Below are 26,591 nucleotides of genomic sequence, written 5' to 3'. Positions count from 1 at the left end.
GGTTATGTGTGAATACTTTACTAAATTAGTTTTTTTTTTTTTTTTTTTTGGAGAGGTTTTTCGCTATAGGGCACGTGTGCTTGCCAGAAAGACAGAGAGAGACAGAGAGACAGAAAGCGAGAAATCACCCCCACCCCCAGGGGGGTGGCCATGCCGCAATCCCTTCTCCTCCATTCTCCTCTTGGGATCTTGGGCACGCACGCACACGCGCCCGGCGTGAGTTTTAAGCCACCGGGTCCGGGACACGAACCACAGTCGACTACGTGGGAGTCCAGCGACATAGCCATTACGCTAACTGCTGGTTCCCTAAATTAAGTTTTTAAGAGAGAAAGATGAGTGAGGTTTGGTTATTCCTGAATGCACATTAAAAATTATGATTTGATCATGTAGCAGCCTTGTTTGCTGTGAACCATCCGCCCTGTCTACTTTTTGTTAGATGTGTTGCTGATCTGCAACTTCCTGTTTCCAAGGCTGTGGAAGAGCAGTTGTCTATCATTTGACTAGACTACTTCTCCTAGTCAGCTATTAAAAATACTTCATACAAAAAACTTAAAATTATTCCAAAATAGGTCTGTTTAAATCTCTACTATCTTGGTAATGAAGTTTGAATTCCTTGTTTCTCCACTGAAGTAACATATAACAGGTACAAAGTACCAGACTTGACCCTGAAGGTATGAAAATGAACGGGTATGTCTACTGTCCTTTTAGAGCTGGCATTCTACTTGGGGAAGGAAAGTACATAGGAGATATAAATAAACACATTATTGTTCATTATAAGCAATGAAGGAATTATACAAAGTGTATCATAGGAAATAACAAGGTGAGGTTACTTTAAATATGACAATTAGGAAAGACCTCTCTGATTAGAAGCTGTTCCAGCTGAGATGAGAAGTATGCGCAAAGGCAACCAAGGTGAAGGGCTGACAGCCTGGTACAGAGGAGCAGATACAGACTATGATGTGTGAATAAGTATGTGCCTTGCCTTTCTAGGAAATGACATCAGGCTGATATTATCACTGTTTATGAACGAGTGGAGAGGGGTAGAGACTCATGTAGGATCTTAATGAATTTTGTTTATATGCACAGTGCAGTGAGAAACCATTGGAAGATTTTAGTAAGGAAATTAAATAAAATCATTAAAATTTTAAAAGACCATACTGGTTTCTCAGCACAAAACAAATTGTGGGAGAGCAATGGTGAAAGCTACAAGACAATGAAGGGGCTATCGCAACTGACAGACAAGAAAGGTTGTTGAGTAGGATGAGGGTGGTGACAGTAGAAACAGTGCTTTGAACTAAATCATGCCTCCATTCATATTTAAAGCTCTAGCAGCCCACGTTTAAAGATAGGGCCTAAAAGGAGATCATAAAAATGAACAAGGATCAGCCCCACAGTGCAGCAGTTAAGTGCTGTGCAGAGAGAGCCAGATCCCTTATGGCTGACCGTAATTGGAATCCCAGCTCTGGAAGCTTGAAAAATATACCAGGCATGTGTGCATCCATGCACAAAATCCTGACAGGATCAAGAAGTAGAGGAAAAAGGATTGCAACATGACCACACCCTGTTGAGTGGTGCTTTTTTTCCCTCTCTGTCTCTCTGGTGAGCTCACTTATATTCTGGTCATTAAAAAATACTCATCATCATGGCATCATAAGAGTGGGAACTTAATCTGATAGGACTGGTGTCCTTATAAGAGACACCAGAGCTGTTGCTCCTTCATGTGAGGACACGGTAAAAAAGTGGCCACTTACAAGCCATGTAGAACACTTTCATCAGAAACTGGCCATGATGTCACCTTGATAGTGGATTCCCAGCCTTCAGTACTGTGAGGAATAGATTCCTTCTGTTTCAGCCTCCCAGAATACGGAGTTTGTTATAGCAGCCAGAAAGACTAAGACAGAGGGATATGTAAAAAAATTTTATTACAGGGAACCAGCAGTTGGCATAATGGCTATGTCGCTGGACTCCCACGTAGTCAACCGTGGTTCGCGTCCCGGACCCAGTGGCTTAAATCTCACGCCAGGCGCGTGTGCATGCGTGCCCAAGATCCCGAGAGGAGAATGGAGGAGAAGGGATTGCGGCGTGACCATCCTCCCTGGGGGGTGATTTCTCGCTTTCTGTCTCTCTGTCTCTCTCTGTCTGTCTGGCGAGTGCATGCGCCATATAGCAGAAACCTCTCAAAAAAAAAGAAAAAATTCTATTACAGATAGTGCTACCAAGCATTGTTCATGGATGGCACATCAGTGATGAAAGGAGTGAAATTGGTCATTTCTAGTTCTGTTTTGCATAGTTTATTTATTGTTTTTGGCTTGACTGCATGGATAAATGGTGATACTATTGTGACTATACAAATAAACATAAACCAAAGGTAAAGGAGACCTGGCTGGCAGAATAGAGATGAATCAAGAATCCTTCTTTATGAGGACCAGCAGTTAGCTTATTGGCTATGTCGCTAGATTCCTATGTAGTCGACCGTGATTCAAGTACCAGACCCAGTGGCTTAAACTCATGCTGGGCGTGTGTGTGTGTGCATGCCCAAGATTCCGAGAGGAGAAAGAAAAAGAAGGAATTGCAACATGGCCATTCCCCCTGGGGGGTGATTTCTCGCTTTCTGTCTCTGTCTCTCTCTGTCTTTCTGGTGAGCTCACACGCCCTATAGCAAAAACCTCTCAAAAAAAAAAAAAAATGCTTCTTTACACCTGTCTGTGTGGATGTCTCTGAGACCTGCAAAAGTATCAAGTGGATGTTTAAATAAATGGGTCTGGATCCCAGAGGAGAGGCCAGGGCTAAGATGTAAGTGCTAAGGTTGTCAGCATATGGGTCATACGTACAAGAATAGGAACAAATGAGATGACACAGACAATATGTAAAGAGAGATGAAGACCAGCATTCACATGGAAATTTAGAGAGAAATGGATAAGCAGGGAAATGAGAAGAGGAAAAGCCAGGAAATAGCCAGAGAGTCCAAGAAGGAAGATTACTCTTTGATAAATGCATCAAGGGAAGAGTTTGTGAATTTCACTACACTTGTTTTCAGAAAGCTGCAGAAATAAACACCATTTTACAACGGTACAAAAACAAATAAATATTGAGGAATAGAGTCAACATGTACCTATTCAGTGTATTTCATGTTATTTAACATTGAAAGGTAGCAAATGTGAGATACGGTAGATGTGGATATGGACCAAATTATTTTTTTGTTGTTGTTGAGTTTATGCTTCTATTTGCTCATGTACTTTTTAAGGTTTTAAAAGATATTTTGGAACATATAATCTAGTATAATCTAGTAATAAGTCAAAAGATTAAAGTTTCAGGAGAAAAGAAAAAGGATGACGAAATTAGCAACATCCTTAAGTAATATATAAGCGGTCTGATGTAGGCAGACATATAAATATTGATTTGTCTCTGATAGGAAGAACAACTTCCTCCATTTTAACAGGAAGGGAGAATGTAAAAATGTGTGTAATTACAAGATGGCTTATGGATTTTATGCTAGCAAGATGAGGAAGTTACCAATCAATTGAATGCTGTATTTAAGAATGAGCTGCCCTGTCTTTTGAGGAGAATGGTGATTTCCATTTTTCTTTTAGATTGCTCAATATTTCACTGTTTGATTGGAACTGCTTTTTTTTTTTTTGCCAATATTACATTGTTTAAACAATTAGGAAATGAGAATGAAAAAAATATATATGAAATACACAAACCATTGTGGATAGATGTAACTTTTTATATATCATTTTCATCTTTCAATGATAAATACTTGTTTCTTTTACTGCTACTCAAACCCAAGAGGGGCCTTCTTATAAGTTATGTATGTATTATTTGAGGGGTCCATTGGAGAAAAATCTTCTAATTTTTTTCAAAAAATTCAATTTTCCTTAAATCAGATCTATCAAAATAATCATGTTAGAAGTATAAAAATCAAGTATAAAAATCATGTTAGAAGTATAAAAATCAAATTCCATTTGACAATAACTTTTACTTTTATTAATAAGCATATGCCCATAGCAATATGTAATAAATATATATGATTGTATATGATTGTGTGGGTAGTACTTTATATGTGTGTATGTATGTTATTACTATTACCAGTGGCTATAAAATGTAATTTTATATAAATAATTATTTTGTGGATACTTTATGTAATGAAGTATCTAGCCTCAACTGCACAGTAAATCCTAGAATAAAGAGAAATATAAAGTATGTCTTCTAAATATTCATAGTTGCAAAGGAGAAATAGTGAAGTTAACAACTGCTGATAATACAGTATAGACCATTCACCAGTAAAAGCATATTTAAATTACTAACGGAACACAATACTAAATCTCCCCACAGGTCTTAAAAGAAACCATCTTGAAGTTGGGTTTTAAAACATGTAGACATGTTGAGCATCCTAGCACTTTTTGTTTTTTAAGGTTTTTGCCATAGGGTACATGTGCTCATTGGAGAGCAACAGAGAGAGACAATGAGAGAGAAAGTAAGAAACCACCCACTGAGAGTATGGCCATACCTCAATCCCTTTTTTATTCTCCTAGAATTTGGGGCATGCATGCATGTGCACCCAGCAATCAAGCTGTCAGGTCTGGCATTTGACTGTGGTCTGCTGTGTAGGAGTCCAGCACTTCAACCACTACACCACCTGCTGGCCCTGCATCCTAGCACATTTTAATACGGATAGTCATATATCCAAAAGACCTCAAAAAGCAAAGGATGTGAACTACCAATGAATGGTCATTTAAAACTCCAGATGGAGGGCATATGGTAGACTCATTTTTCTGCAAATCAAAGTTAGTTTTTGGCAAGATATGTAACATGTACAAATCCATTCATTCATTCATTCATAGCAGATTTTGAATACCAAATGTCTTTTAAACAGGAATTACGTTTAGTACTAAAAATGGGAAATTTGGTTGCTGGTTGGGAAATAAAAATAATTACATCTTACATCTATGATTTCAATTCTGCAAGTATTTAAATAGATCAAGATCTTCCAAATTACTATTCTTTGCCTAAAATAAGTAGACTAGTTGTAAATTTTCTATCTATTCCATGTTTGCTTGCAGCATAGACGGTCTGGGGATTTGACCTAAGCTTTAGTTGCTTCTTATACATTATTAGGTTATTATTTACAGTGATCGTTTCACAATGATTCTCTTTTTCCCAGATTTGGCAGTGTGGAGGTTCGCTGGAGATTGTGACTTGTTCCCACGTTGGTCACGTCTTTCGGAAGGCAACTCCATACACATTCCCTGGTGGTACCGGTCATGTCATTAACAAGAACAACAGGAGACTGGCAGAAGTGTGGATGGATGAATTTAAAGATTTCTTCTATATCATATCCCCAGGTACACAGTTCTCACACTTTTTTCTTCCTTTCCAGGTGAAAATACAATGTTAAACATGTTGAATATGTGTTTCATTATTACTGTTATTCTACCAGTTCACATAAAATGTTATTATCATAATACTACAGAAAATCACAAATGAGAAAGTTTACAACAAAGTCAGTTCTTACCTAAAATGAGGAAGGCTATATCTCGAATGGCTAATATTCCTTTTCTTTTTTCCTTTTTTGGTCCTCGACTCAATAATTATACTAGAGAAACAGCAAAAAGTACATGGAGAACTAAATTTAATATTTATCAGTTCAATTAAGAAACTATGTTTGAACAAGATTGTTTTATGCTGCCTTATTATGTTTAACATTTGAGTAAGAAAAAATTAACTGGCTTCACAGAGAAAACAGGCGGAAAACTATGAAGATATTAACACATATATTTTGAAGAATACTTAGTGACATGGCAAATCATTAATACACTTGAGCCTTGTAGAATAATATAAAACTATAAAATATTATTCTACTTTAGTTATAGGGAAATATTTGTATAGAAATAGAAGTAAATGTATGCTATTGCTAGTAGTGGAATTATGAGTAATTTTATTCTTTTTATTCAAATTTCTATGTATTTTCTGACCTTTCTTAATATTCACACAGTATTCTTCTTTTAAAAAGTCTAATACATGGAAAAAAAATACTGAATTGTGAGAGAATCCCATTACTGGGTGGTGGATTATTAGTGATTTTATTCTTTACAATTTTCCAAATTTCTCCATTAGACACATTACTTTTTTTTTTTTTGAAAAGCTATTAAACCAATTTTTAAAAGGAAAAAAAAATATCAAGAGGAAAGAGGAAAACACAGGGTTGCCTTTAAGATCTCAGTGTAGGCAAGAAGACCAAAGCATAAATTAATTTAATAGAAATTCAACTAAAATACTTCAAAGTGCTCTTTTTTTGATAGTTCATATGTGGGTTGTGTGGTCATTGGTGTCATTATATGTAACCTGCAAGAATAGCAACAAAAACCCATATCTACATTCTCCTTTGTGCAACATAGTATATTTCATGCCTGAGAGAAGTTAGTTTGCATTCTAACTGATATGCCCTTATTTTGAAAGCATGTTTAAGGCACGTTCAACTCTTCTTGTATAAAAGTATGAAAGTAAGAGAGAGCAGTATGAATTTTCTTATTAAGATCCAGCATTTCATATAAAGAAGAAAAATAAGGGGATTGTATTTGTAAATGTGTGATTCAGAAAAGGACTTTTTCATACATTTTCCCTCATCTATATGTCGAAAAGCTATGGCTAGGAACACTATTTCATGCATGCACATATTTCTCTTTACAGTAGAGAAACTCAGTCCTGATGTTCAGAGTTGTGTTCAGCTAGAACACAGGAAATTTGCAGCAAGCAGTGACATTTATATAACCTTTTCATTTTCTTTTGGCGTACTTTTTTTTAATAATTTTTTTCAATTCCAATCATTACTTGAAGAAATATATGAGCTCCAGTACGAATAAAGGAGTACTGGAAGAAAGAAGTGAGTGTGGCTACATGGAGGTACTTACTATTCAGGAATATGAGTAATGGAGAATCGTTGCAACCACGTATCTTGTATTTATCCATGGTGAATATTTATGAAAAGTGAGATGTTAGTTGTATGATTTTCCATTGAGTGAAAAAGGCAGATAAATAGTAGAACCATTTCTTAAACTGTAATGAAATGACAAGCTTAAGAGTTTAAAGGATGAAAAAGAACTCCTGCTACCTGGAACTAATGGCCTTATGTTGCTCAGCAGGGACTGTTTCTAATCCTGGAAAGTGTGGTTTTTACATTAAAATAAATATCATTTAGAAGGTTATTGTTCTTATGAAATGAGCTCATTTATATCCAGAAACTACTTTGGAAAGCAGAAAAGAGACATTTGGGGAATATACTGAAAATATCTAGGAACTTTCTAAGGGGCATTTATGCTTATGAATGTCTTAGATACAGCAATGCTGAACATGGTGAAATCTGCCTGCTGTAGTGTGAGCAAAGCAGGAACAAAAACATGGGACAATAGTTGTTTCTTAGTAGAAAAGAATGAAAGTAGGCCTGAAACTAGTGCTGAATGACAAAAAGCATTTCTAGACCTCAGCAGGTTTTAGATCATCCAAAGTCAAATAAAGTGGATTGTAGTCAGGAAGTCAAAAGTCTGTCATTTATATGACAAAAATTTTAACCTTAATGGGTTTAGGTGGTTTCTGTAACTTAAAATCAGATTTCTTTGCTATCCTAGCACTGTTGAATGTCTATCATCTCCTTGGCAAATTCGTGAGTTTATAAAGAGAGAAGTTGGTGTGTGCTGGGGGTAGGGTGAGAGGTACGTGCATTCACATCCACACTTAAGATTTATATCCTTTAACCCATATACACACGGACCACTTGAATACTTAAGAGGAACTCTGGAAAGTTTTTAAAAGTTTATATTGAGTTCTCCAGAACCTCCTGAACATCAGAGATAATAAAAGTGTGATACCTCTTGGTATCTGTTTGCTTTTCCAACGTGTTTTGCAAAGAGATTTCCACATGACTTCTTTTAACAAATTTTATTCTTCACATATGCAATTGTTCAGAAGTCGGTCTTTAAGTACTGGCCTTTATGAATTGAACTCCTGTCAACAACTTTGATTCCTTCCAGTATACTCTCTATAAAAAAAATTACCTACTTATGTTATTGGTTGGGTTCAGGGATGTTTCCTCTCTATCCATCTTAGATTGTCTGTGTATTCTTCTCCCTAGTCTGTGTATTCACTGAGCTTTGATCTCATGGCCAGCCCACGATTACCACTTCCTATATAGTTCTAATTTTTAATACTTGTCTCTATATCCAAAGTAGTTCAGAGACTGGTAGTTCCAGTAGCAACTTTCCTGTCATTTTGTAGCCTACAAAAAAATGTATTTCTTAAATACTTAGGATGTATAAATTAAAAAGTGAATGCATTTTAAAAGTGAGACTCTTCAAATTCTTCATTTCTACTGAATTCATCATAGATGTGTGGCTAATACCAACCAATCTTTCCCCAAGGATTGATGCAAATGGGAAGCCTTTGTCCCACCTCCCTGATCCAGCCCCTAGTTAAGGATCCACCGTTAAAAAGAGAAGTGAATGATACTCTTCGTATATCTGGAATAAAGTCTTCTGAGTTCACCATCTGGAAAAATGTTCCATTAGCTTATCTGTTTGCTTTGGGATTTACGATTCTACCATAATCATAGGTGCACACTGTAATATAATCTTACCCTCCAGGGCTAATGCATAAAGTCATACAGGCACAATTAAGTCAGACATGAAATCGTCTGATATAGCAGCGTATTACAAGAGCTCACAAACTTAAAATAAGGTTACTTTGATACCTCTTGATGCTTATTTTTCTCATGATCCTCAATTAATTTAAAGTTCAAAATGGAATGTATGGGGAGCAGCAGGTGACATGGTGGTTAAGACACTGGGTTTCCACGTGGCCAACAAGGGTTCAAGTCCTAGGTCCAGTGGCTTTATCTCTCTTTCTGCTTTGAGCACAAATGTCATATAACAAATTAAAAATAATAGTAAATAAAATTTTTAATAAATAATTCTTTTAAAAAGAGGGATATATAAATATCTACTTGCGTGAATTATTTTACCTGAATCTTTTGCTATATTTACTGTGTAACTTAATTCTCTTGTCCTATGCCATTAACCACATAACAATATTACATAGTTGGCAGTGCTTACCTGTGTCCTAAAGTGATATATAAATGAAGAATAGAAATGTTTGGGGCCAGGCAGCCACACAGCGGTAAAACACAACATTCTGCAAGGCCATCTGCATTGGGAAGGTTACTGGTTCAAATCCAGAGACCTTCCTGAGTGTCCTCCTTGGACATGAGTATGCCCAGAATCCACGGCTAGGAGGATTAGGAGTGGATTTCACATTGGAAACCTGTTGGGAGCGTGCACTCTCTCTCTGCCACTCTCTCTGCATCTCTCTCTTCCATTCACTCTGCCTCTCTCCTTCATGGAAGAAATAAATGAATAGACTTTTTTTTTTTTTTTTTTTTTTTTTAAAAAAAAAGGACCATAAATACTGTGAAATAGTGTTTAGATTTTCAACGTTCATTTAGTTTGCTTTCTATCTTCTTAAGGAAGCAACTACTATAGCATCATTGATTTTTAAAACCCTGTGGACTCCTAAAGCCTGAAGCAGTTTTTACTAGTAATTGGTCTGTTTCAGCTTTAGCCAAGTTGATTGTCCTAGCAAATTTTGTGAAATGAAATGATGTAAGCAAAACCACTTTTCACCAAACACCCCATTATAGATGGAAACCTGTTTTTTTTTTTTCCTGTTGATCACAGGTAAGAAAGCTTATGAACTTAAAATATAGTCATAATACTAGTCATATATTTGAAATGCTAGCTGTTCTCTAAATATTGATTTTCTTTCCTTGGGGAGATAGATTTCTAACTGTGTATCAATAGACAAGGTGATTAGAAACATGTATCCCTCTATAAACCCCATCCTTTTCTGAATGGATAGCTTGTGATCTTGTTTTGAGCAGAAACAAATGGAAAATAAAATCTAAAGACCTCCAAAACATGCCCTTCAAAGTAGTTGTAAGTGTCTGGGAAAACAGCTTATTTTCTTTTGGTATGGTTTGATCTGTATTCCAGGTAAATACAAAACACACTTTCAGAGGAGAATTCTTTAATTTATTTTGAAGGTTAACTCCCTATTTGTTTATTAATCTTTTAAAAATGCTTTAGAAATACCAGCATATCAAGGGCAGCCTTTGTTAGCAATGTCTTTTGATCATTATTAAAGTTTAAGGCCTATTATTACTTTTATCCCTTGGAATTTGTGTCTGTGAAATAGAATTTTTTAATCATGCTGATTTTTAAAAAGATATACAATATTTAATAACCAGCCTGAATGTAGGGCCTAATTTCTCTCAAAAACATGAAAATGTGATTTTAGCTTAATTTTATAACCACAGGTTTTGATGTTTCTAGCAAAATGTGCAGCAGGCAGATTTGTTTTTAATAATCTGGGATATTCGTTTTTGGTTGGATTAACATGAATTCATCTGAGAAGAGTGTAGCACTTCTGAAAGTAAAGTATATTTGCACCTATGAATTTTAAATTTTTGTTATTTATCAAATGCTCTTACAGCACCGATGCTATTGTGAATATTATAATGAAAAAGAAATTCAAAATTATCTGAATGTGAAATATTATAAGACATAATGCATTTATTTATATGATAATTTGAAATGCTAAATAGTAAAACAAGGAATGACAGTCATATACAATATTGCCAATGTAGTAGACACACAACTACTTTTCCTTGCTACAATCAACTGAAATACTTAGGATGCTTTCGTGTTTTTAAAGCATTGGGTCAATTTTTATTATACTGGTTTGCTTGTGTCTGCATTTGTTAAGTGCTTATTAAGTTCCTGCTCAGCACTATGCCAGGGAGAAAGAGATACAAAGTTGTTACCTTGCCTTTAAAGAATGAACTGCCCACATCACCACATTCAATTAGTGTAAATGAAAAATAAGATTAAGCACTAATACATTAGGAATACATTATTAAGAATTAAAAGTATTTCTTATGTGAATTACCAATATTTTTCCTCAGTCCTAATTTCTTGACTCACAAACTGCAAAATCAAATGAATTTCCAAGTCCCCTCTATTCTACCTGCTAATTTCTCTCAAATCCATTCAATTAACATAATTTCTGTGCTAATCTTCATCGGGATGAACTGATCACCCTGACAGGGCTCCCTGCCTGAGTCTTGCCTCCTGTTCCCATATCCTGCCCATGATGCTGGAGAACCTTTCCAAAGCCGAATCTCATCTGGTCTCTCACTTCCTAAGAACCTTCAACATCAAAACACCAGTCCTAAATCCTGAACATGGCTAGTAAGTCCTGTGAAGTCTGATCCTTGTTCAGCATCTTAGACTTTCTTCCTGTACCTTCTTCCCTAGCATTTCACAGGCTGTGGAAGTACATTCAGTGTCCCATGATCAACCTGATCAACATACTCTGTTCCACTATTAAGTTCTTGCAAATCTCTAAAACATTATTTGAGGGTTAGTGAATGCTGTCACCTCTGCATAAAATACCATTACCATCCACCCTATTCATCATCTATGTACTGTATTTGAGATCATTTCCCCCAGGGACTCCAATGGCTTTCTATGCATTTTCCATTGTAACACATATGTATTTAAACATATTTTATTCCCTCCACTAAACTATGTGAATATACGGAGTATGTCTGTTTATCGTTATCATTATTTGATTGGTTTTGTTTTCTAGGGTTCGTTGAGCTTAAATTTATGAACTTTTCTATTGTTTTATTATGTATGTCAGAGGCAAATAAAAGATATTTCTCAATCATCTTTGTAAATCTTTGAAATCCTTTTTTATGCATTTGCTTAGATAAAAAGATACATACACATATATAAGAAAATAAGGAACTTCAAAATCCCCATAGAAAATATAATAAAATATAAGTTTATTTTGTTGTAGAAACATTTTATTTATTTATGTATTTACTTTGAGACCTTTTTTCTTTAGGGCACACTGCACTCACCAAGGACATAGGGAGACAGAAAGACAGAGACAGAAAGTGAGAAATCACCTGCTGTGGGATGGGAGATGGTGGCCATGCCACAATCCCTTGTTCTTCATTCTCCTCTTTCAGTTTTGGGCATGCACGCACATGCAGTGCCTATCAATCAACACAATGACATTACCTTACACATTATCATCTTTTTGTGTCAATTAATGCTTTTTTTTCTGATCCCCTCCCCTTCCTCTTTCTCATACCCAAAAAAGTTTTATCATTAATAAATCTGAGTATTTTCCAATTATTTCTAGAGTGAATATGATTTAAGTTGTAGTTTAGATTTATTCAGAGAATAATTACTACCTTCTAGGATTCAAATACCCAAATTACTCATACATAGTTTTTGCTTCTCCATGGATTAAAATATATATAGCTCTAGTCTAATTATTTTTGTATATGCAACTAATGAAATAGTCTAAAATTTCCTTTTAACAAGGTTTATCTCCATTAGATTGAATAGGTCACAATTTATTTATTTTTCCCAGGGCTTATAGAGTTAGTCAAAGTTTGAAATTTCAAAAAATTTCAAATTGACGCAAATGATCAGGACCATTTGTGTAAGATGCATGGATTTTTCATCATGAGTTGATTGAGAGTTTTTTTTTGTTAATAATACTAATATGAACCAAATATAATTCAAGTACATACGGAGGCTTTATATAACTACAATCCATTCAATTAACATAATTTCTGTGCTAATCTTCATCGGGATGAACTGATCACCCTGACAGGGCTCCCTGCCTGAGTCTTGCCTCCTGTTCCCATATCCTGCCCATGATGCTGGAGAACCTTTCCAAAGCCGAATCTCATCTGGTCTCTCACTTCCTAAGAACCTTCAACATCAAAACACCAGTCCTAAATCCTGAACATGGCTAGTAAGTCCTGTGAAGTCTGATCCTTGTTCAGCATCTTAGACTTTCTTCCTGTACCTTCTTCCCTAGCATTTCACAGGCTGTGGAAGTACATTCAGTGTCCCATGATCAACCTGATCAACATACTCTGTTCCACTATTAAGTTCTTGCAAATCTCTAAAACATTATTTGAGGGTTAGTGAATGCTGTCACCTCTGCATAAAATACCATTACCATCCACCCTATTCATCATCTATGTACTGTATTTGAGATCATTTCCCCCAGGGACTCCAATGGCTTTCTATGCATTTTCCATTGTAACACATATGTATTTAAACATATTTTATTCCCTCCACTAAACTATGTGAATATACGGAGTATGTCTGTTTATCGTTATCATTATTTGATTGGTTTTGTTTTCTAGGGTTCGTTGAGCTTAAATTTATGAACTTTTCTATTGTTTTATTATGTATGTCAGAGGCAAATAAAAGATATTTCTCAATCATCTTTGTAAATCTTTGAAATCCTTTTTTATGCATTTGCTTAGATAAAAAGATACATACACATATATAAGAAAATAAGGAACTTCAAAATCCCCATAGAAAAGAAAATATAATAAAATATTATTTTGTTGTAGAAACATTTTATTTATTTATGTATTTACTTTGAGACCTTTTTTCTTTAGGGCACACTGCACTCACCAAGGACATAGGGAGACAGAAAGACAGAGACAGAAAGTGAGAAATCACCTGCTGTGGGATGGGAGATGGTGGCCATGCCACAATCCCTTGTTCTTCATTCTCCTCTTTCAGTTTTGGGCATGCACGCACATGCAGTGCCTATCAATCAACACAATGACATTACCTTACACATTATCATCTTTTTGTGTCAATTAATGCTTTTTTTTTCTGATCCCCTCCCTTCCTCTTTCTGCATACCCAAAAAAGTTTTATCATTAATAAATCTGAGTATTTTCCAATTATTTCTAGAGTGAATATGATTTAAGTTGTAGTTTAGATTTATTCAGAGAATAATTACTACCTTCTAGGATTCAAATACCCAAATTACTCATACATAGTTTTTGCTTCTCCATGGATTAAAATATATATAGCTCTAGTCTAATTATTTTTGTATATGCAACTAATGAAATAGTCTAAAATTTCCTTTTAACAAGGTTTATCTCCATTAGATTGAATAGGTCACAATTTATTTATTTTTCCCAGGGCTTATAGAGTTAGTCAAAGTTTGAAATTTCAAAAAATTTCAAATTGACGCAAATGATCAGGACCATTTGTGTAAGATGCATGGATTTTTCATCATGAGTTGATTGAGAGTTTTTTTTTGTTAATAATACTAATATGAACCAAATATAATTCAAGTACATACGGAGGCTTTATATAACTACTTCATCTAGTTGACAGTGCCCTAGTTTCATTACTTAATTCTAGCATAGCTAAAGTTTAAGAGCTTAAATTTATCTAATTATAATATACATTTAATATAACTTAATATAATTCTATTGCATTTTGATTTTAATTCTCAAATGAATTGAGTAGATCACACTGACACAGCGGCACTCTTTTACACAAAGCTATTGGTGTCCAGGTGGCCACACACTGCGTATTTCTTACTTCTGAGACTATGAGGCTAGGTCTCTAATATTAGATGTTCTGGTGGATCATATTTTCCTGGGTCCCTGTCTTGATTTTGTTCAATGTTATACTCATCTTGTTGCTATTTTAAGTAAAACATAAGCTAAATTCTGGAGTGGCTCTGTTCCATATACTTTTAGGAAGGTGAACAAAATTAAAATGACTTGTAAAGAACTGGGAAACCTAGTATTTTTAAAAATTATTTCATTTTAGTTATTCATCCATTTATTTTTAATTTGGTAGTGAGACACACACACACACACACACACACACACACACACACACAGAGGAAGAGAGAAAGCAAACGACATGTTTGGGACTCAAACCATGGTCAGCCATGTGGGAAGTGTCCAGCGTTTTAACTACTGTGCCACCTGCTGGTCCCAAAACCTAGTCTTTTTTAATGTGCAATCATGCTATAAGGTAGCCTGAAGTTCGTCGATGTGCAAAGTTGAGGTCTCTAAATACAGTCACTTGGAAAAACAAAATAAAAATAAGCACATGATTTCTTACAAGACATTATACTCTAAATGAGAGATTATCTCAAGACCCTAATAAATGAAATTCCCTTGGGAGTAGCTCTCTTTTAACGCACTAATAAAAGTTATATAGAAAATAAAAATTCTATTTTTATTAGATATCATTAGTCAATTCTATAATGAGTTGACAAGACTATTGCTGCAAGTCTTCAGTAAGAAAGAATGCTGAACAATGCACCAGGTTGGGATGAAGAGGCACAGCAGGAAGACAAGGCCATGACTTTGCAAAGGGAAGAGAAAACAATTTCCGAGAAGATAGGATGCTTACTTAATAAATAGCCTTGTGCATAACTTTATCAGAAATGCTATAAATGTGGAATTATCAACATTTGAAACTGTCAGTTTCCTGGGAATGTAAGCTCTTTTTAAGCATGTGCACATATATACAGGATTCATTAGAACAGAGTAAGATAAGTATTAATTTTGTATTAACTGTCAAGAAATGTTTATGTTTTAGTTATAGGAAGCATGCTAAAATGATCAGATTGTTATATTTTACAAATAAATTTAGCTGAAGTAACAAAATAGTAAAATACTTTCATTAGCCTTTACCTTTGGTCAGTTTACTTTAGTAAATGAATTTTAAATTCCATATAATATTATTAAGTTGGATTCAGATATATTCTAAACATGTGTGAACACTTATAGAATGTCTCAAACAGTTAAATATTTCTAATTTATATGATTAAAATAAGAAAATGAAGTTCAGTTATGATGGTCTTATTGATGAAAGGTATTCTGTCAGAATTGTCATTACTAAATGAGTTCTGTTATGCAATAATTTTGATTTTTAATGTTTTCTTTTTGTAAACTTTGTACATACATTCTTAGTAGGAAAGTTTCACAATAGAAACAGAGTAATAATTTCTTTTTAAATTTGATAGATGGTGCATGTACTTGCTAGAGAAAGAGAAAGAAAGAGGAGTGAGAAAGCATCCCTCATAGGGGACAGCTACACAAAATCCCTTGTCCTCTATTTCTCCTTCAAGGATTTGAGGTACACACCAACACATAACTAGAGTGTGTTTCAAGCTACTAGGTCTGAGATTCAAACTACTCATTCAGCAAAGTGTGATCCAGCTGCACTTAACACCATGTCACTGGGTAGGCCCAAAATAATAAATTTGAAAACTATGATGACCTACAAATTTTGTACAATTTAATAATCTAGGAAATTTTATTATTTTAGTGTAGTTTAAATACACAATTTAATAATCTAGGAAATTTTATTATTTCAGTATAGTTTAAATACATTTTTTGTTTGTTTTTTTTTCTTTTTTTTTTTTAGAGATTTTTGGTATAGGGCATGTGCACTCGCCGGAGTAATAGAGAGAGACAGAGAAACAGAAAGTGACAAAGCACACCACTAGGGATGGGATGAAGAGGCACAGCAGGAAGACAAGGCCATGACTTTGCAAAGGGAAGAGAAAACAATTTCCGAGAAGATAGGATGCTTACTTAATAAATAGCCTTGTGCATAACTTTATCAGAAATGCTATAAATGTGGAATTATCAACATTTGAAACTGTCAGTTTCCTGGGAATGTAAGCTCTTTTTAAGCATGTGCACATATATACAGGATTCATTAGAACAGAGTAAGATAAGTATTAATTTTGTATTAACTGTCAAGAAATGTTTATGTTTTAGTTATAGGAAGCATGCTAAAATGATCAGATTGTTATATTTTACAAATAAATTTAGCTGAAGTAACAAAATAGTAAAATACTTTCATTAGCCTTTACCTTTGGTCAGTTTACTTTAGTAAATGAATTTTAAATTCCATATAATATTATTAAGTTGGATTCAGATATATTCTAAACATGTGTGAACACTTATAGAATGTCTCAAACAGTTAAATATTTCTAATTTATATGATTAAAATAAGAAAATGAAGTTCAGTTATGATGGTCTTATTGATGAAAGGTATTCTGTCAGAATTGTCATTACTAAATGAGTTCTGTTATGCAATAATTTTGATTTTTAATGTTTTCTTTTTGTAAACTTTGTACATACATTCTTAGTAGGAAAGTTTCACAATAGAAACAGAGTAATAATTTCTTTTTAAATTTGATAGATGGTGCATGTACTTGCTAGAGAAAGAGAAAGAAAGAGGAGTGAGAAAGCATCCCTCATAGGGGACAGCTACACAAAATCCCTTGTCCTCTATTTCTCCTTCAAGGATTTGAGGTACACACCAACACATAACTAGAGTGTGTTTCAAGCTACTAGGTCTGAGATTCAAACTACTCATTCAGCAAAGTGTGATCCAGCTGCACTTAACACCATGTCACTGGGTAGGCCCAAAATAATAAATTTGAAAACTATGATGACCTACAAATTTTGTACAATTTAATAATCTAGGAAATTTTATTATTTCAGTATAGTTTAAATACATTTTTTGTTTGTTTTTTTTTCTTTTTTTTTTTTAGAGATTTTTGGTATAGGGCATGTGCACTCGCCGGAGTAATAGAGAGAGACAGAGAAACAGAAAGTGACAAAGCACACCACTAGGGAGATGGTCATGCAGCAGTCCTTTCTCCTCCATTCTCTTCGTGGGATTTTGGGCATGCATGCACATATACCTGACATGAGTTTTTAAGCCACTGGGTCTGGGACTTGAACCATGGTCTATTACGGAGGAGTCCAGTGACATAACCATTATATCTTCTGCTGGTCCCTAGTTTAAGTATATTTTCAATAAACACTTCTACTGGAATTAAAGAACATAGCTTCAAGTGTCTGGATAAGTTTGCAGATTATTATAGTGAACACCAAATTAACTGCATATAATTCTTTTGAACTTTGCAATATGGACAACAATGAGCAGAATGGGGTTTTTATTTGGAAGTAAGTGTGGGAGGGTAGTGTTTTTATCAAAAGGGTCTGTTATATGGAAGAGATTAGACATTTGTCTAAGCTCTAGAGATTCAGAAAATAAGAACTATAGGTGACAATTTTAAATTTTAGATCAAGAAACTTTACAGAAATATAATGAAATGATTTCCAATACTGTAAGTTTCCTGTCCCTAGAAATACTCAAGTAGACACTAGATATTTGTCTTTTAGGGATATTCTAATCTGAATTGAATGTGGTTGGATTTGTTTTCTTATCAGATCTTTCTAACTCTAGAATTCTAACATCATGAGCACACTCACACATCAAAGAATAATTACACATAATATTTAGATTTAGATTGAAACCTAGCAGGAGAAATTTCTAATATGCAACATTCCAACCAAGGGACAGGGAGCTTTGGAGAAAGGTAACTATACATCCCTATTTGCTTGGGACAGTCCTGATCTATGCTTTTTATCTTAGTGTAATCTTTTCTCTCTCTTTTTGTTCATTACCAGAGGGCAAAAATACTCACCAGAGAGAGAGACAGAAAGGTAGAAAAGGACACAGAGACAGAGAAGGACAGAGAGATAATATACCTCCCCCAAGGGTAGTCATGTTGCAATATCTTCTCCAGTTTCCCATCTGGTTGGGATATGGGACACAAACACGTATGTGCTGGGTGTGTCTTTCAAGCCACTAGACCAGGATTTGAACTGCAATTTGCTGTGTGGAATCTGGTTCCCTTAAACACTAGGCTACAGATCAGGTCAAAGTATAATTATTATTAGCATTCTCTTTCACTCACAGCAGTGTCCTGATTTGAATAATAAATTATATGCTCATTATACTTGCAAAGCATCAAGTCCACTGTCCCTGAAAGTGACTATCCCTAGAATGGACTAAGTAGACTGAAAAGGACAGTAACTACTCTGACATTGAGTGGGAGGTAGACTCTCATTCAGGTTGATCTTTCTCCTACCAAAACATATATATATTTTTTTTAAGAGGTTTTTGCTATATGGCACATATACTAGCCAGAAAGACAGAGAGAGACAGAGAGACAGAAAGCGAGAAATCACCCACCAGCGGGGATGGCCACACTGCAATCCCTTCTCCTCCGTTTTCCTCTTGGGATCTTTGGCTCACATGCACACATGCCCGGCATGAGTTTAAGCCACTGGATCTGGGACTCGAACCACAGTGGACTACATGGGAGCAACATAGTCATTACGCTAACTACTGGTCCCAAAAAATTCTTAGAATCTTTTGCATCTTTGCTCTTGAAGAACACTGTAGTATTGTTTTTGTGCTTAGGGTAACACTGCCCTTAAACCATTCAGGAAGAATTAACTTCTATTTAAATTTCTTAAGAGTTTATGAGGTTAGTATTATTTTTGTTTTGCTTTGATTCATGTTTGGTAGAAATTCCTAAAGAAGTTATATGAGACTTTGTTTTTTTGTATTAGAAGATCTCTGTATTTAAGTAAAGATAAGATTACTTGGATTATCTATAACTTCTTTAGTAAAATTTTATGTCTTCTTTTTCTTTTAAGGACTCCACTCATTTCAAATATATGTGGAATTTGCTAGTATACATTTGTTCATATTTCCGTATTATTTACATAGTACAAGAGTTTACCTGCATTTTTTTTCTCGCTTTCTGTCTCTGTCTCTCTCTGGCGAGCGCACACGCCCTATAGCGAAAACCTCTCCAAAAAAAAATAAAATAAAAAAAAATATATATATATATATCTTCACTGAAATTTAGCTATTTTTCCTAAACACCTTTAAGAACCTAATGGGGGGTACTGTATAGTAATAGTAAAAGTAGTGGTAAAATTCAATGCTCAGAATGTCTGACCAACATAGAAATTTCTAGATTCATGTCTGGAGACCTCCCTGAGTACAGCCAGTGTGTGCATGCTCATGACCCAGGGTTGGATGAAGGCAGGAGGTGGGTCACAGCATTGAGACTCTGATGGGGGTTTCTCTCTTTCTCAGATATAAATAAATAACCATTAAAAAAACTTAAGAAATGTGATAACAAAATTTAGTTAATGATATACCTGTTAAAAGAAGAGGGAAATAATGGGTTAGTAATTTTATAGGTGAAACCACAATGTGGTTTCTTAAAGAAGGTCGGAAGTTATTTGATTAAAATATGATCTGAAAAACTACAGAAAAGGTCAAGATTAGTGGATTTGACTATCCAGGGAATGATCAAATGTTTAAATTTGGGCCTACATGTCTAAGTTTTAATTTGTATTTTAAATAATAATCCAATGAAATGTCCAGTGTAGCTGATTTATTATACCGGTAAAGTTCAAAATAAAGGCTAAATACAGCTATTTCCTGATGCCACAAGCACTTTTTTTTCTTAAATATTAGTGAGGCACATGGAAAAATGAACTTCAATGGAAACATATACCTTATTTTAATTATTTCTATTTAAAGCAATCTGTGTAGCTTACAGAAAATTAAGAAAATAGAATAAGAATTTGAGAATTTAAAAGTACATTAAATAGGGGCCAGCAGGTTGTGTGGTAGTTATGAGTGCTGGACTGCTACATGGCCGACCATGGTTTGAGTCCTGGACCTGGTGACTTGCTTTCTCATTTCTCTCTCTCTGTCTCTCTCTCTCTCTCTCTCTCTGACTCTGTCCCTCCCTGGTCAAATTAAAAATAAATAAAGTTAAATAAAATAATCCTTTAATAAAAATATGTTTTTAAAGTACATAAAATAAATTTAAATAGACATTTTAAAAGCAAAAGCTTTTGTTTTACATTTAAAATCTTAGGAAAAATGAACGTAATACACAATTTATACAAATGATTGTGCAAATAACTAAACAGTGAATGTTACTTGAAGAATGTGCCACCATTCACTTCTGTAATAAATTCTTAATACTTAGATTCCATTTTAACCTGAAAGTGGTTCTGATGGTATTTTAGTCTAGAAAAAAACAAACCTGAGCCTTATTTCAATATTAAGCATTATATTGACCTAGAAATATGACTGTTTTCCATTCCGTAACATATTTTGATATCTTTGGATTGTGGTAGGGCTTTTTTGACTTTTACTTCTAAGACACAATGTAAACTTACTCAATTTCTAAGTTATAGCAGACATAAAAGAAAAACTCTAAAAAAAAATAAAATAAAAAAAAATATATATATATATATCTTCACTGAAATTTAGCTATTTTTCCTAAACACCTTCAAGAACCTAATGGGGGGTACTGTATAGTAATAGTAAAAGTAGTGGTAAAATTCAATGCTCAGAATGTCTGACCAACATAGAAATTTCTAAATTCATGTCTGGAGACCTCCCTGAGTACAGCCAGTGTGTGCATGCTCATGACCCAGGGTTGGATGAAGGCAGGAGGTGGGTCACAGCATTGAGACTCTGATGGGGGTTTCTCTCTTTCTCAGATATAAATAAATAACCATTAAAAAAACTTAAGAAATGTGATAACAAAATTTAGTTAATGATATACCTGTTAAAAGAAGAGGGAAATAATGGGTTAGTAATTTTATAGGTGAAACCACAATGTGGTTTCTTAAAGAAGGTCGGAAGTTATTTGATTAAAATATGATCTGAAAAACTACAGAAAAGGTCAAGATTAGTGGATTTGACTATCCAGGGAATGATCAAATGTTTAAATTTGGGCCTACATGTCTAAGTTTTAATTTGTATTTTAAATAATAATCCAATGAAATGTCCAGTGTAGCTGATTTATTATACCGGTAAAGTTCAAAATAAAGGCTAAATACAGCTATTTCCTGATGCCACAAGCACTTTTTTTTCTTAAATATTAGTGAGGCACATGGAAAAATGAACTTCAATGGAAACATATACCTTATTTTAATTATTTCTATTTAAAGCAATCTGTGTAGCTTACAGAAAATTAAGAAAATAGAATAAGAATTTGAGAATTTAAAAGTACATAAAATAGGGGCCAGCAGGTTGTGTGGTAGTTATGAGTGCTGGACTGCTACATGGCCGACCATGGTTTGAGTCCTGGACCTGGTGACTTGCTTTCTCATTTCTCTCTCTCTGTCTCTCTCTCTCTCTCTCTCTCTGACTCTGTCCCTCCCTGGTCAAATTAAAAATAAATAAAGTTAAATAAAATAATCCTTTAATAAAAATATGTTTTTAAAGTACATAAAATAAATTTAAATAGACATTTTAAAAGCAAAAGCTTTTGTTTTACATTTAAAATCTTAGGAAAAATGAACGCAATACACAATTTATACAAATGATTGTGCAAATAACTAAACAGTGAATGTTACTTGAAGAATGTGCCACCATTCACTTCTGTAATAAATTCTTAATACTTAGATTCCATTTTAACCTGAAAGTGGTTCTGATGGTATTTTAGTCTAGAAAAAAACAAACCTGAGCCTTATTTCAATATTAAGCATTATATTGACCTAGAAATATGACTGTTTTCCATTCCGTAACATATTTTGATATCTTTGGATTGTGGTAGGGCTTTTTTGACTTTTACTTCTAAGACACAATGTAAACTTACTCAATTTCTAAGTTATAGCAGACATAAAAGAAAAACTCTAAAAAGATTAAGTTCTGATATGTGTATATGTGTGTGTGTGTGTACGTGTCTGTGTATATTCCATATGAAAATAAACAATTTATTCACATAAGTAAAAATTATCTACTTAGTCATTTAATTATTTGGCAGTTTCTAAAATGTTTGGAAGATATTGACTATTTGTTTTCTTTGAAAAAATAATTATTTGGGAACCAGCAGTTGGCGTAATGGCTATGTTGCTGGACTCCCACGTAGTCAACAGCAGTTCGAGTCCCGGACCCGGTGGCTTAAAACTCATGCCGGGCGTGTGTGCGTACGTGCCCAAGATCCCGAGAGGAGAATGGAGGAGAAGGGATTGTGGCGTGACCATCCCTCCTGGGTGGTGATTTCTCGCTCTCTGTCTCTATGTCTCTCTCTGTCTGTCTGGTGATCCCATGCGCCCTATAGCAAAAAAGTCTCAAAAAAAATAATTATTTGATTTAATTCATCATTATCATCATTATTATTTTAACTGAACCAAGAGAGATAGGAGAGAGAGAGGGAAATTGAGAAAGCAAGACACCATGTCTGGGATTCGAACTGTGGTCAGCCATGTGGGAGTCCAGCACCTTAACCACCACACCACATACACCCTGGGTGATATTTACTATTTTTTATATTATTTTATTTAACTTTATTTATTGATTGATTTTAATTTGACCAGAGAAAGGGACAGAGTGAAAGAGAGAGAGAGAGAAAGAGAGGGAGAGGCAGAGAGAAAGAGAGAGAGAAAACAAGAAAGCAAGCCACCAGGTTCAGAAACAGTCGACCATGTGGGAGTCCAGCACTCTTAACCACCACGCCACCTATGACCCCAGTATTCACTATTACAGTGTCATTTATTTTATTGTTGAATATACTGTACCTTCTCTGACAATGATAAAAATGCTTTACCTTAGTTGTATTAAAATGAAAAGTCATAAAAAATTCTCATTTAAACTAAAATATTGTAGGTTATAATGTAATGATAGCTTTCCTTATAAGTTTGGAGGACTTAGTAGACATGATCATAAGATAATATTTGCTTCCAAAAAAATCAAAGGTACTCATTACTTCATTGTATGATTGCATACCTATAAATTACATTATCTTTCAGTATGAAATACTACTTCTAGAGATAATATATGCAGCAGACATCTATGTACTGCCTTTCTCCTTTCATTACGTTTCTGTGATCTCTGTTGTAGTCAGTATTTATTCTACCCTTAAATTTGAAATCACAGTTTTTTCTTATCTATGTTTATGTCCGCCAAATAGTTGTATGGTGGTCAACATCTTGATGTTCATGTGTTCAACAACAATAAAACACACACATCAGATGAAATCTTATCAAGTAAAAATATTTCCCATTTCCATGGATCTTATTTTTGAAAACAATAATGAAACTCTCAAATTAAACTATTGTTTCTGTGAATACTGTGAATCTGTATCTGATAAGGGACATTTTCAAAGGCAGTTATTCTTCAAGACTGTCTTTTTTCCCTGCTAGCTATGTATGATATTCAATTAGAACATATTTATCTCAAGTTAATGGCCTTCCAGTGTAGTACCAACTTTTAACAATGAAACTATAATTTCTTCATTGCCAAGGAAAAATTAGAATTTGTATCAAATGACTGGGTTTATTTTTCCTTATGACTGAGTAGTGTTCCATGGTATATATATATATATATATGCCACGTTTTTTTGGGTCACCAGTCCTAGGTTGATTCCATGCCTTAGCAATTGAGAATGATTCAATAAACATGAATGTGCAAGTGTCTTCTGTTTTCCTACCCTTTGAATAAATACCAAGGAGTGGGATTACTGAGTCATATGGAAGTTCTATTTGTAGTTCTATATGAAAAACCTCCATATCATTTTCCATAATGGCTGTACTAATTTACATTCCCACCAACAGTGTGGGAGGGTTCCCTTTTCACCACAGCCTTGCCAGCATTTGTTGCTCTTTATTTGATTTCCTGCTTAATTTTGGCACTGTTGACCTCTTTCTGGAAAAGCCTCAAATGTAGATGAGAAAGACAATAAGTAGAAAAACATCTGAGTGGAAAGGTATTAACAACTGGCAGTGTAAATTCACTTGCTGAAATGTTTTCCAGGTAGGTGAGAAAAATGAGACTGGTACAAGGACCCGCAGAAGGCAATTATGGGAGAAGGGGACAGGAAGGAATGGAGGTGCAAGAGCAGGAAGGTATCTTAGTGTTGTAACATAGGAGCCAGCCTGGCTAGGCCGTGAGGAAGCGCACTGGCCACGAATGAACAAAGATCTGGAACAGTACAGCTGTCTTTCAGGTGGAGCTTCGGTCAGCTGCCCGTTTTCAGTCTTCTTCCTGTCGCCTCTCTTAGGAACCTTGCCAAGTGATCACTATTTTCCTGTATTTGCTTCTAACTACTTTCATTATACCATCTTTTACCTATCCTGTTTTAGTTCAACATAACCAGTAATTGCTCTTTCTTCTCATCCTTTTGTCTGCTACATAAATTGACATTAATATTAAGAGAAAATATTACAGCCTAAATTTGTGACCAAATGTACATTAATATAAAAGTAAAACTGTAGTCCACTGGCAGCTATGTAACTCTGGAAAAGTAGTATAATCCCTTTCACCTCAGCTTCTGCATCAATAATTATGAATTTTATGTTTACCTCAGAGAATTTTGGTACGCCTTAATGAGAAATGCACGTAAAGACATGGGGACTGTATCTGAGACTCACTTTGGACTTAATGACTTGCAAATAATATAAATATCTGGAATAAGCAATAAAGCAGCACTAGCAAGGGTCAGGTGTTTTATACATACAAATGTATGTATTCTGTTATTTTTAGAAAAGTAATTTAAGGGACCTGCTGATGGCATAATGGTTATGTCACTAGACTCCCACATAGTCGACCTTGGTTCGATTCCTGGATCCAGTGGCTTAAAACTCATGCCAGGTGCATGTGCTTGCATGCCCAAAATAACAAGAGGAAAACGGAGAATACTGGATTGTGGTGTGTCTATACTTCCTGGAGGGTAATACCTCTCTTTATGTCTCTCTGTCTCTGAGTCTCTGGCAAGCGCACGCACCGTGTAGCAAAATCTCTCTTAAAAAGGAAAAAAAGAAAATTTATTTAAAATGTTATTGATGAATAATGGAATTGTTACAAAATTTTGTATAATAAATTACATTTTATTTTATATATGAATATAATTCTGGGGACCAGCAGATGCTATAATGGCTATGTTGCTGGATTCTCACATAGTTGACTATGGTTCGAATTCCAGACATGGTGGCTTGAAACTCACACCAGGTGTGTGTAAGTGCATGCCCAAGATCCCGAAAGGAGAATGGAGGAGAAGGGATTGCAGTGTTGCCACCTTTTTCTGGGGAGGATGAATTATCATTTTCTGTCTTTGTGTCCTTTCTGTAATGCAATGTTTATTAACATGGAGCAGAGATAGCAATTTTTTTTTTTTTAATGGTGAAAAGGTGTGCATTTGAATTTAGAATTAGCCAGCTGGACTTGCTTTAGATAATCCCAATTTTGTTGGCAACAGCCAAACCACCATTATCAGGAGCCAGTCACACATATGCCTCCTTCTCTCCGTCAGCCTGATTAGAGTGTTGACCTTGGCCACGTCACTATCATAGAGCTTCCTCACAGCCTGTGCGATCTGGTGCTTGTTGGCCTTGACATCCACAATGAGCACAGTATATTGCTGTCTTCTGTCTTCTTCATGGCAGACTCGATAGTCAGGGGGAACTTGATGATGGCATAGTGGTCTAGCTTGTTTCTCCTGGGGGCGCTCTTCTGAGAATATTTGGACTGTCTCCACAGCTAAAGAGTCTTGGGCCTCCGCAAGATGGGTGATGTATGGATCTTTTTTATTTTTTCAGTGGCTGTGGATGCCTTTCAGCACTGCCTTCTTGGCCATCAAAGTCAAGTTTAGCTTCAGCTTTAAAAGGAGCAGGAGTTTTCTTCTTCTTTTTCAGTGCCATCTTGGCAAAAAGGGACTAACTGTTTTAAAATCTGAAAAGTACATGAAATTTATCCCAGACATATATATGGGTGTGCATACACAAACACACACACAATTTTATATACACAAATTTGGAATTCATGGAA

General features: G+C 34.9%; 1 protein-coding gene across 1 annotated transcript in view; it reads left to right on the top strand.

The window, feature by feature from the left end:
- The window catches only part of LOC102502365 (polypeptide N-acetylgalactosaminyltransferase 13), a gene marked incomplete at its 5' end in the record, with an annotated part of 208,087 nt that overhangs the window by 29,655 nt on the left and 151,841 nt on the right, over window positions 1-26,591 (top strand). Inside the window, one exon of the mRNA XM_006164768.1 lies at window positions 5,165-5,345. Within this exon, the coding sequence (XP_006164830.1) occupies window positions 5,165-5,345 (181 nt within the window). The remainder of the gene's footprint in view (window positions 1-5,164; window positions 5,346-26,591) is intronic.

This window comes from Tupaia chinensis, unplaced genomic scaffold (assembly GCF_000334495.1).
Source record: "Tupaia chinensis unplaced genomic scaffold, TupChi_1.0 Scaffold143714_1, whole genome shotgun sequence".
Classification (NCBI taxonomy): Eukaryota; Metazoa; Chordata; class Mammalia; order Scandentia; family Tupaiidae; genus Tupaia; species Tupaia belangeri.
Note: the sequence above shows the minus strand (reverse complement) of the source record. Positions and strands in the feature narration are given on the sequence as shown.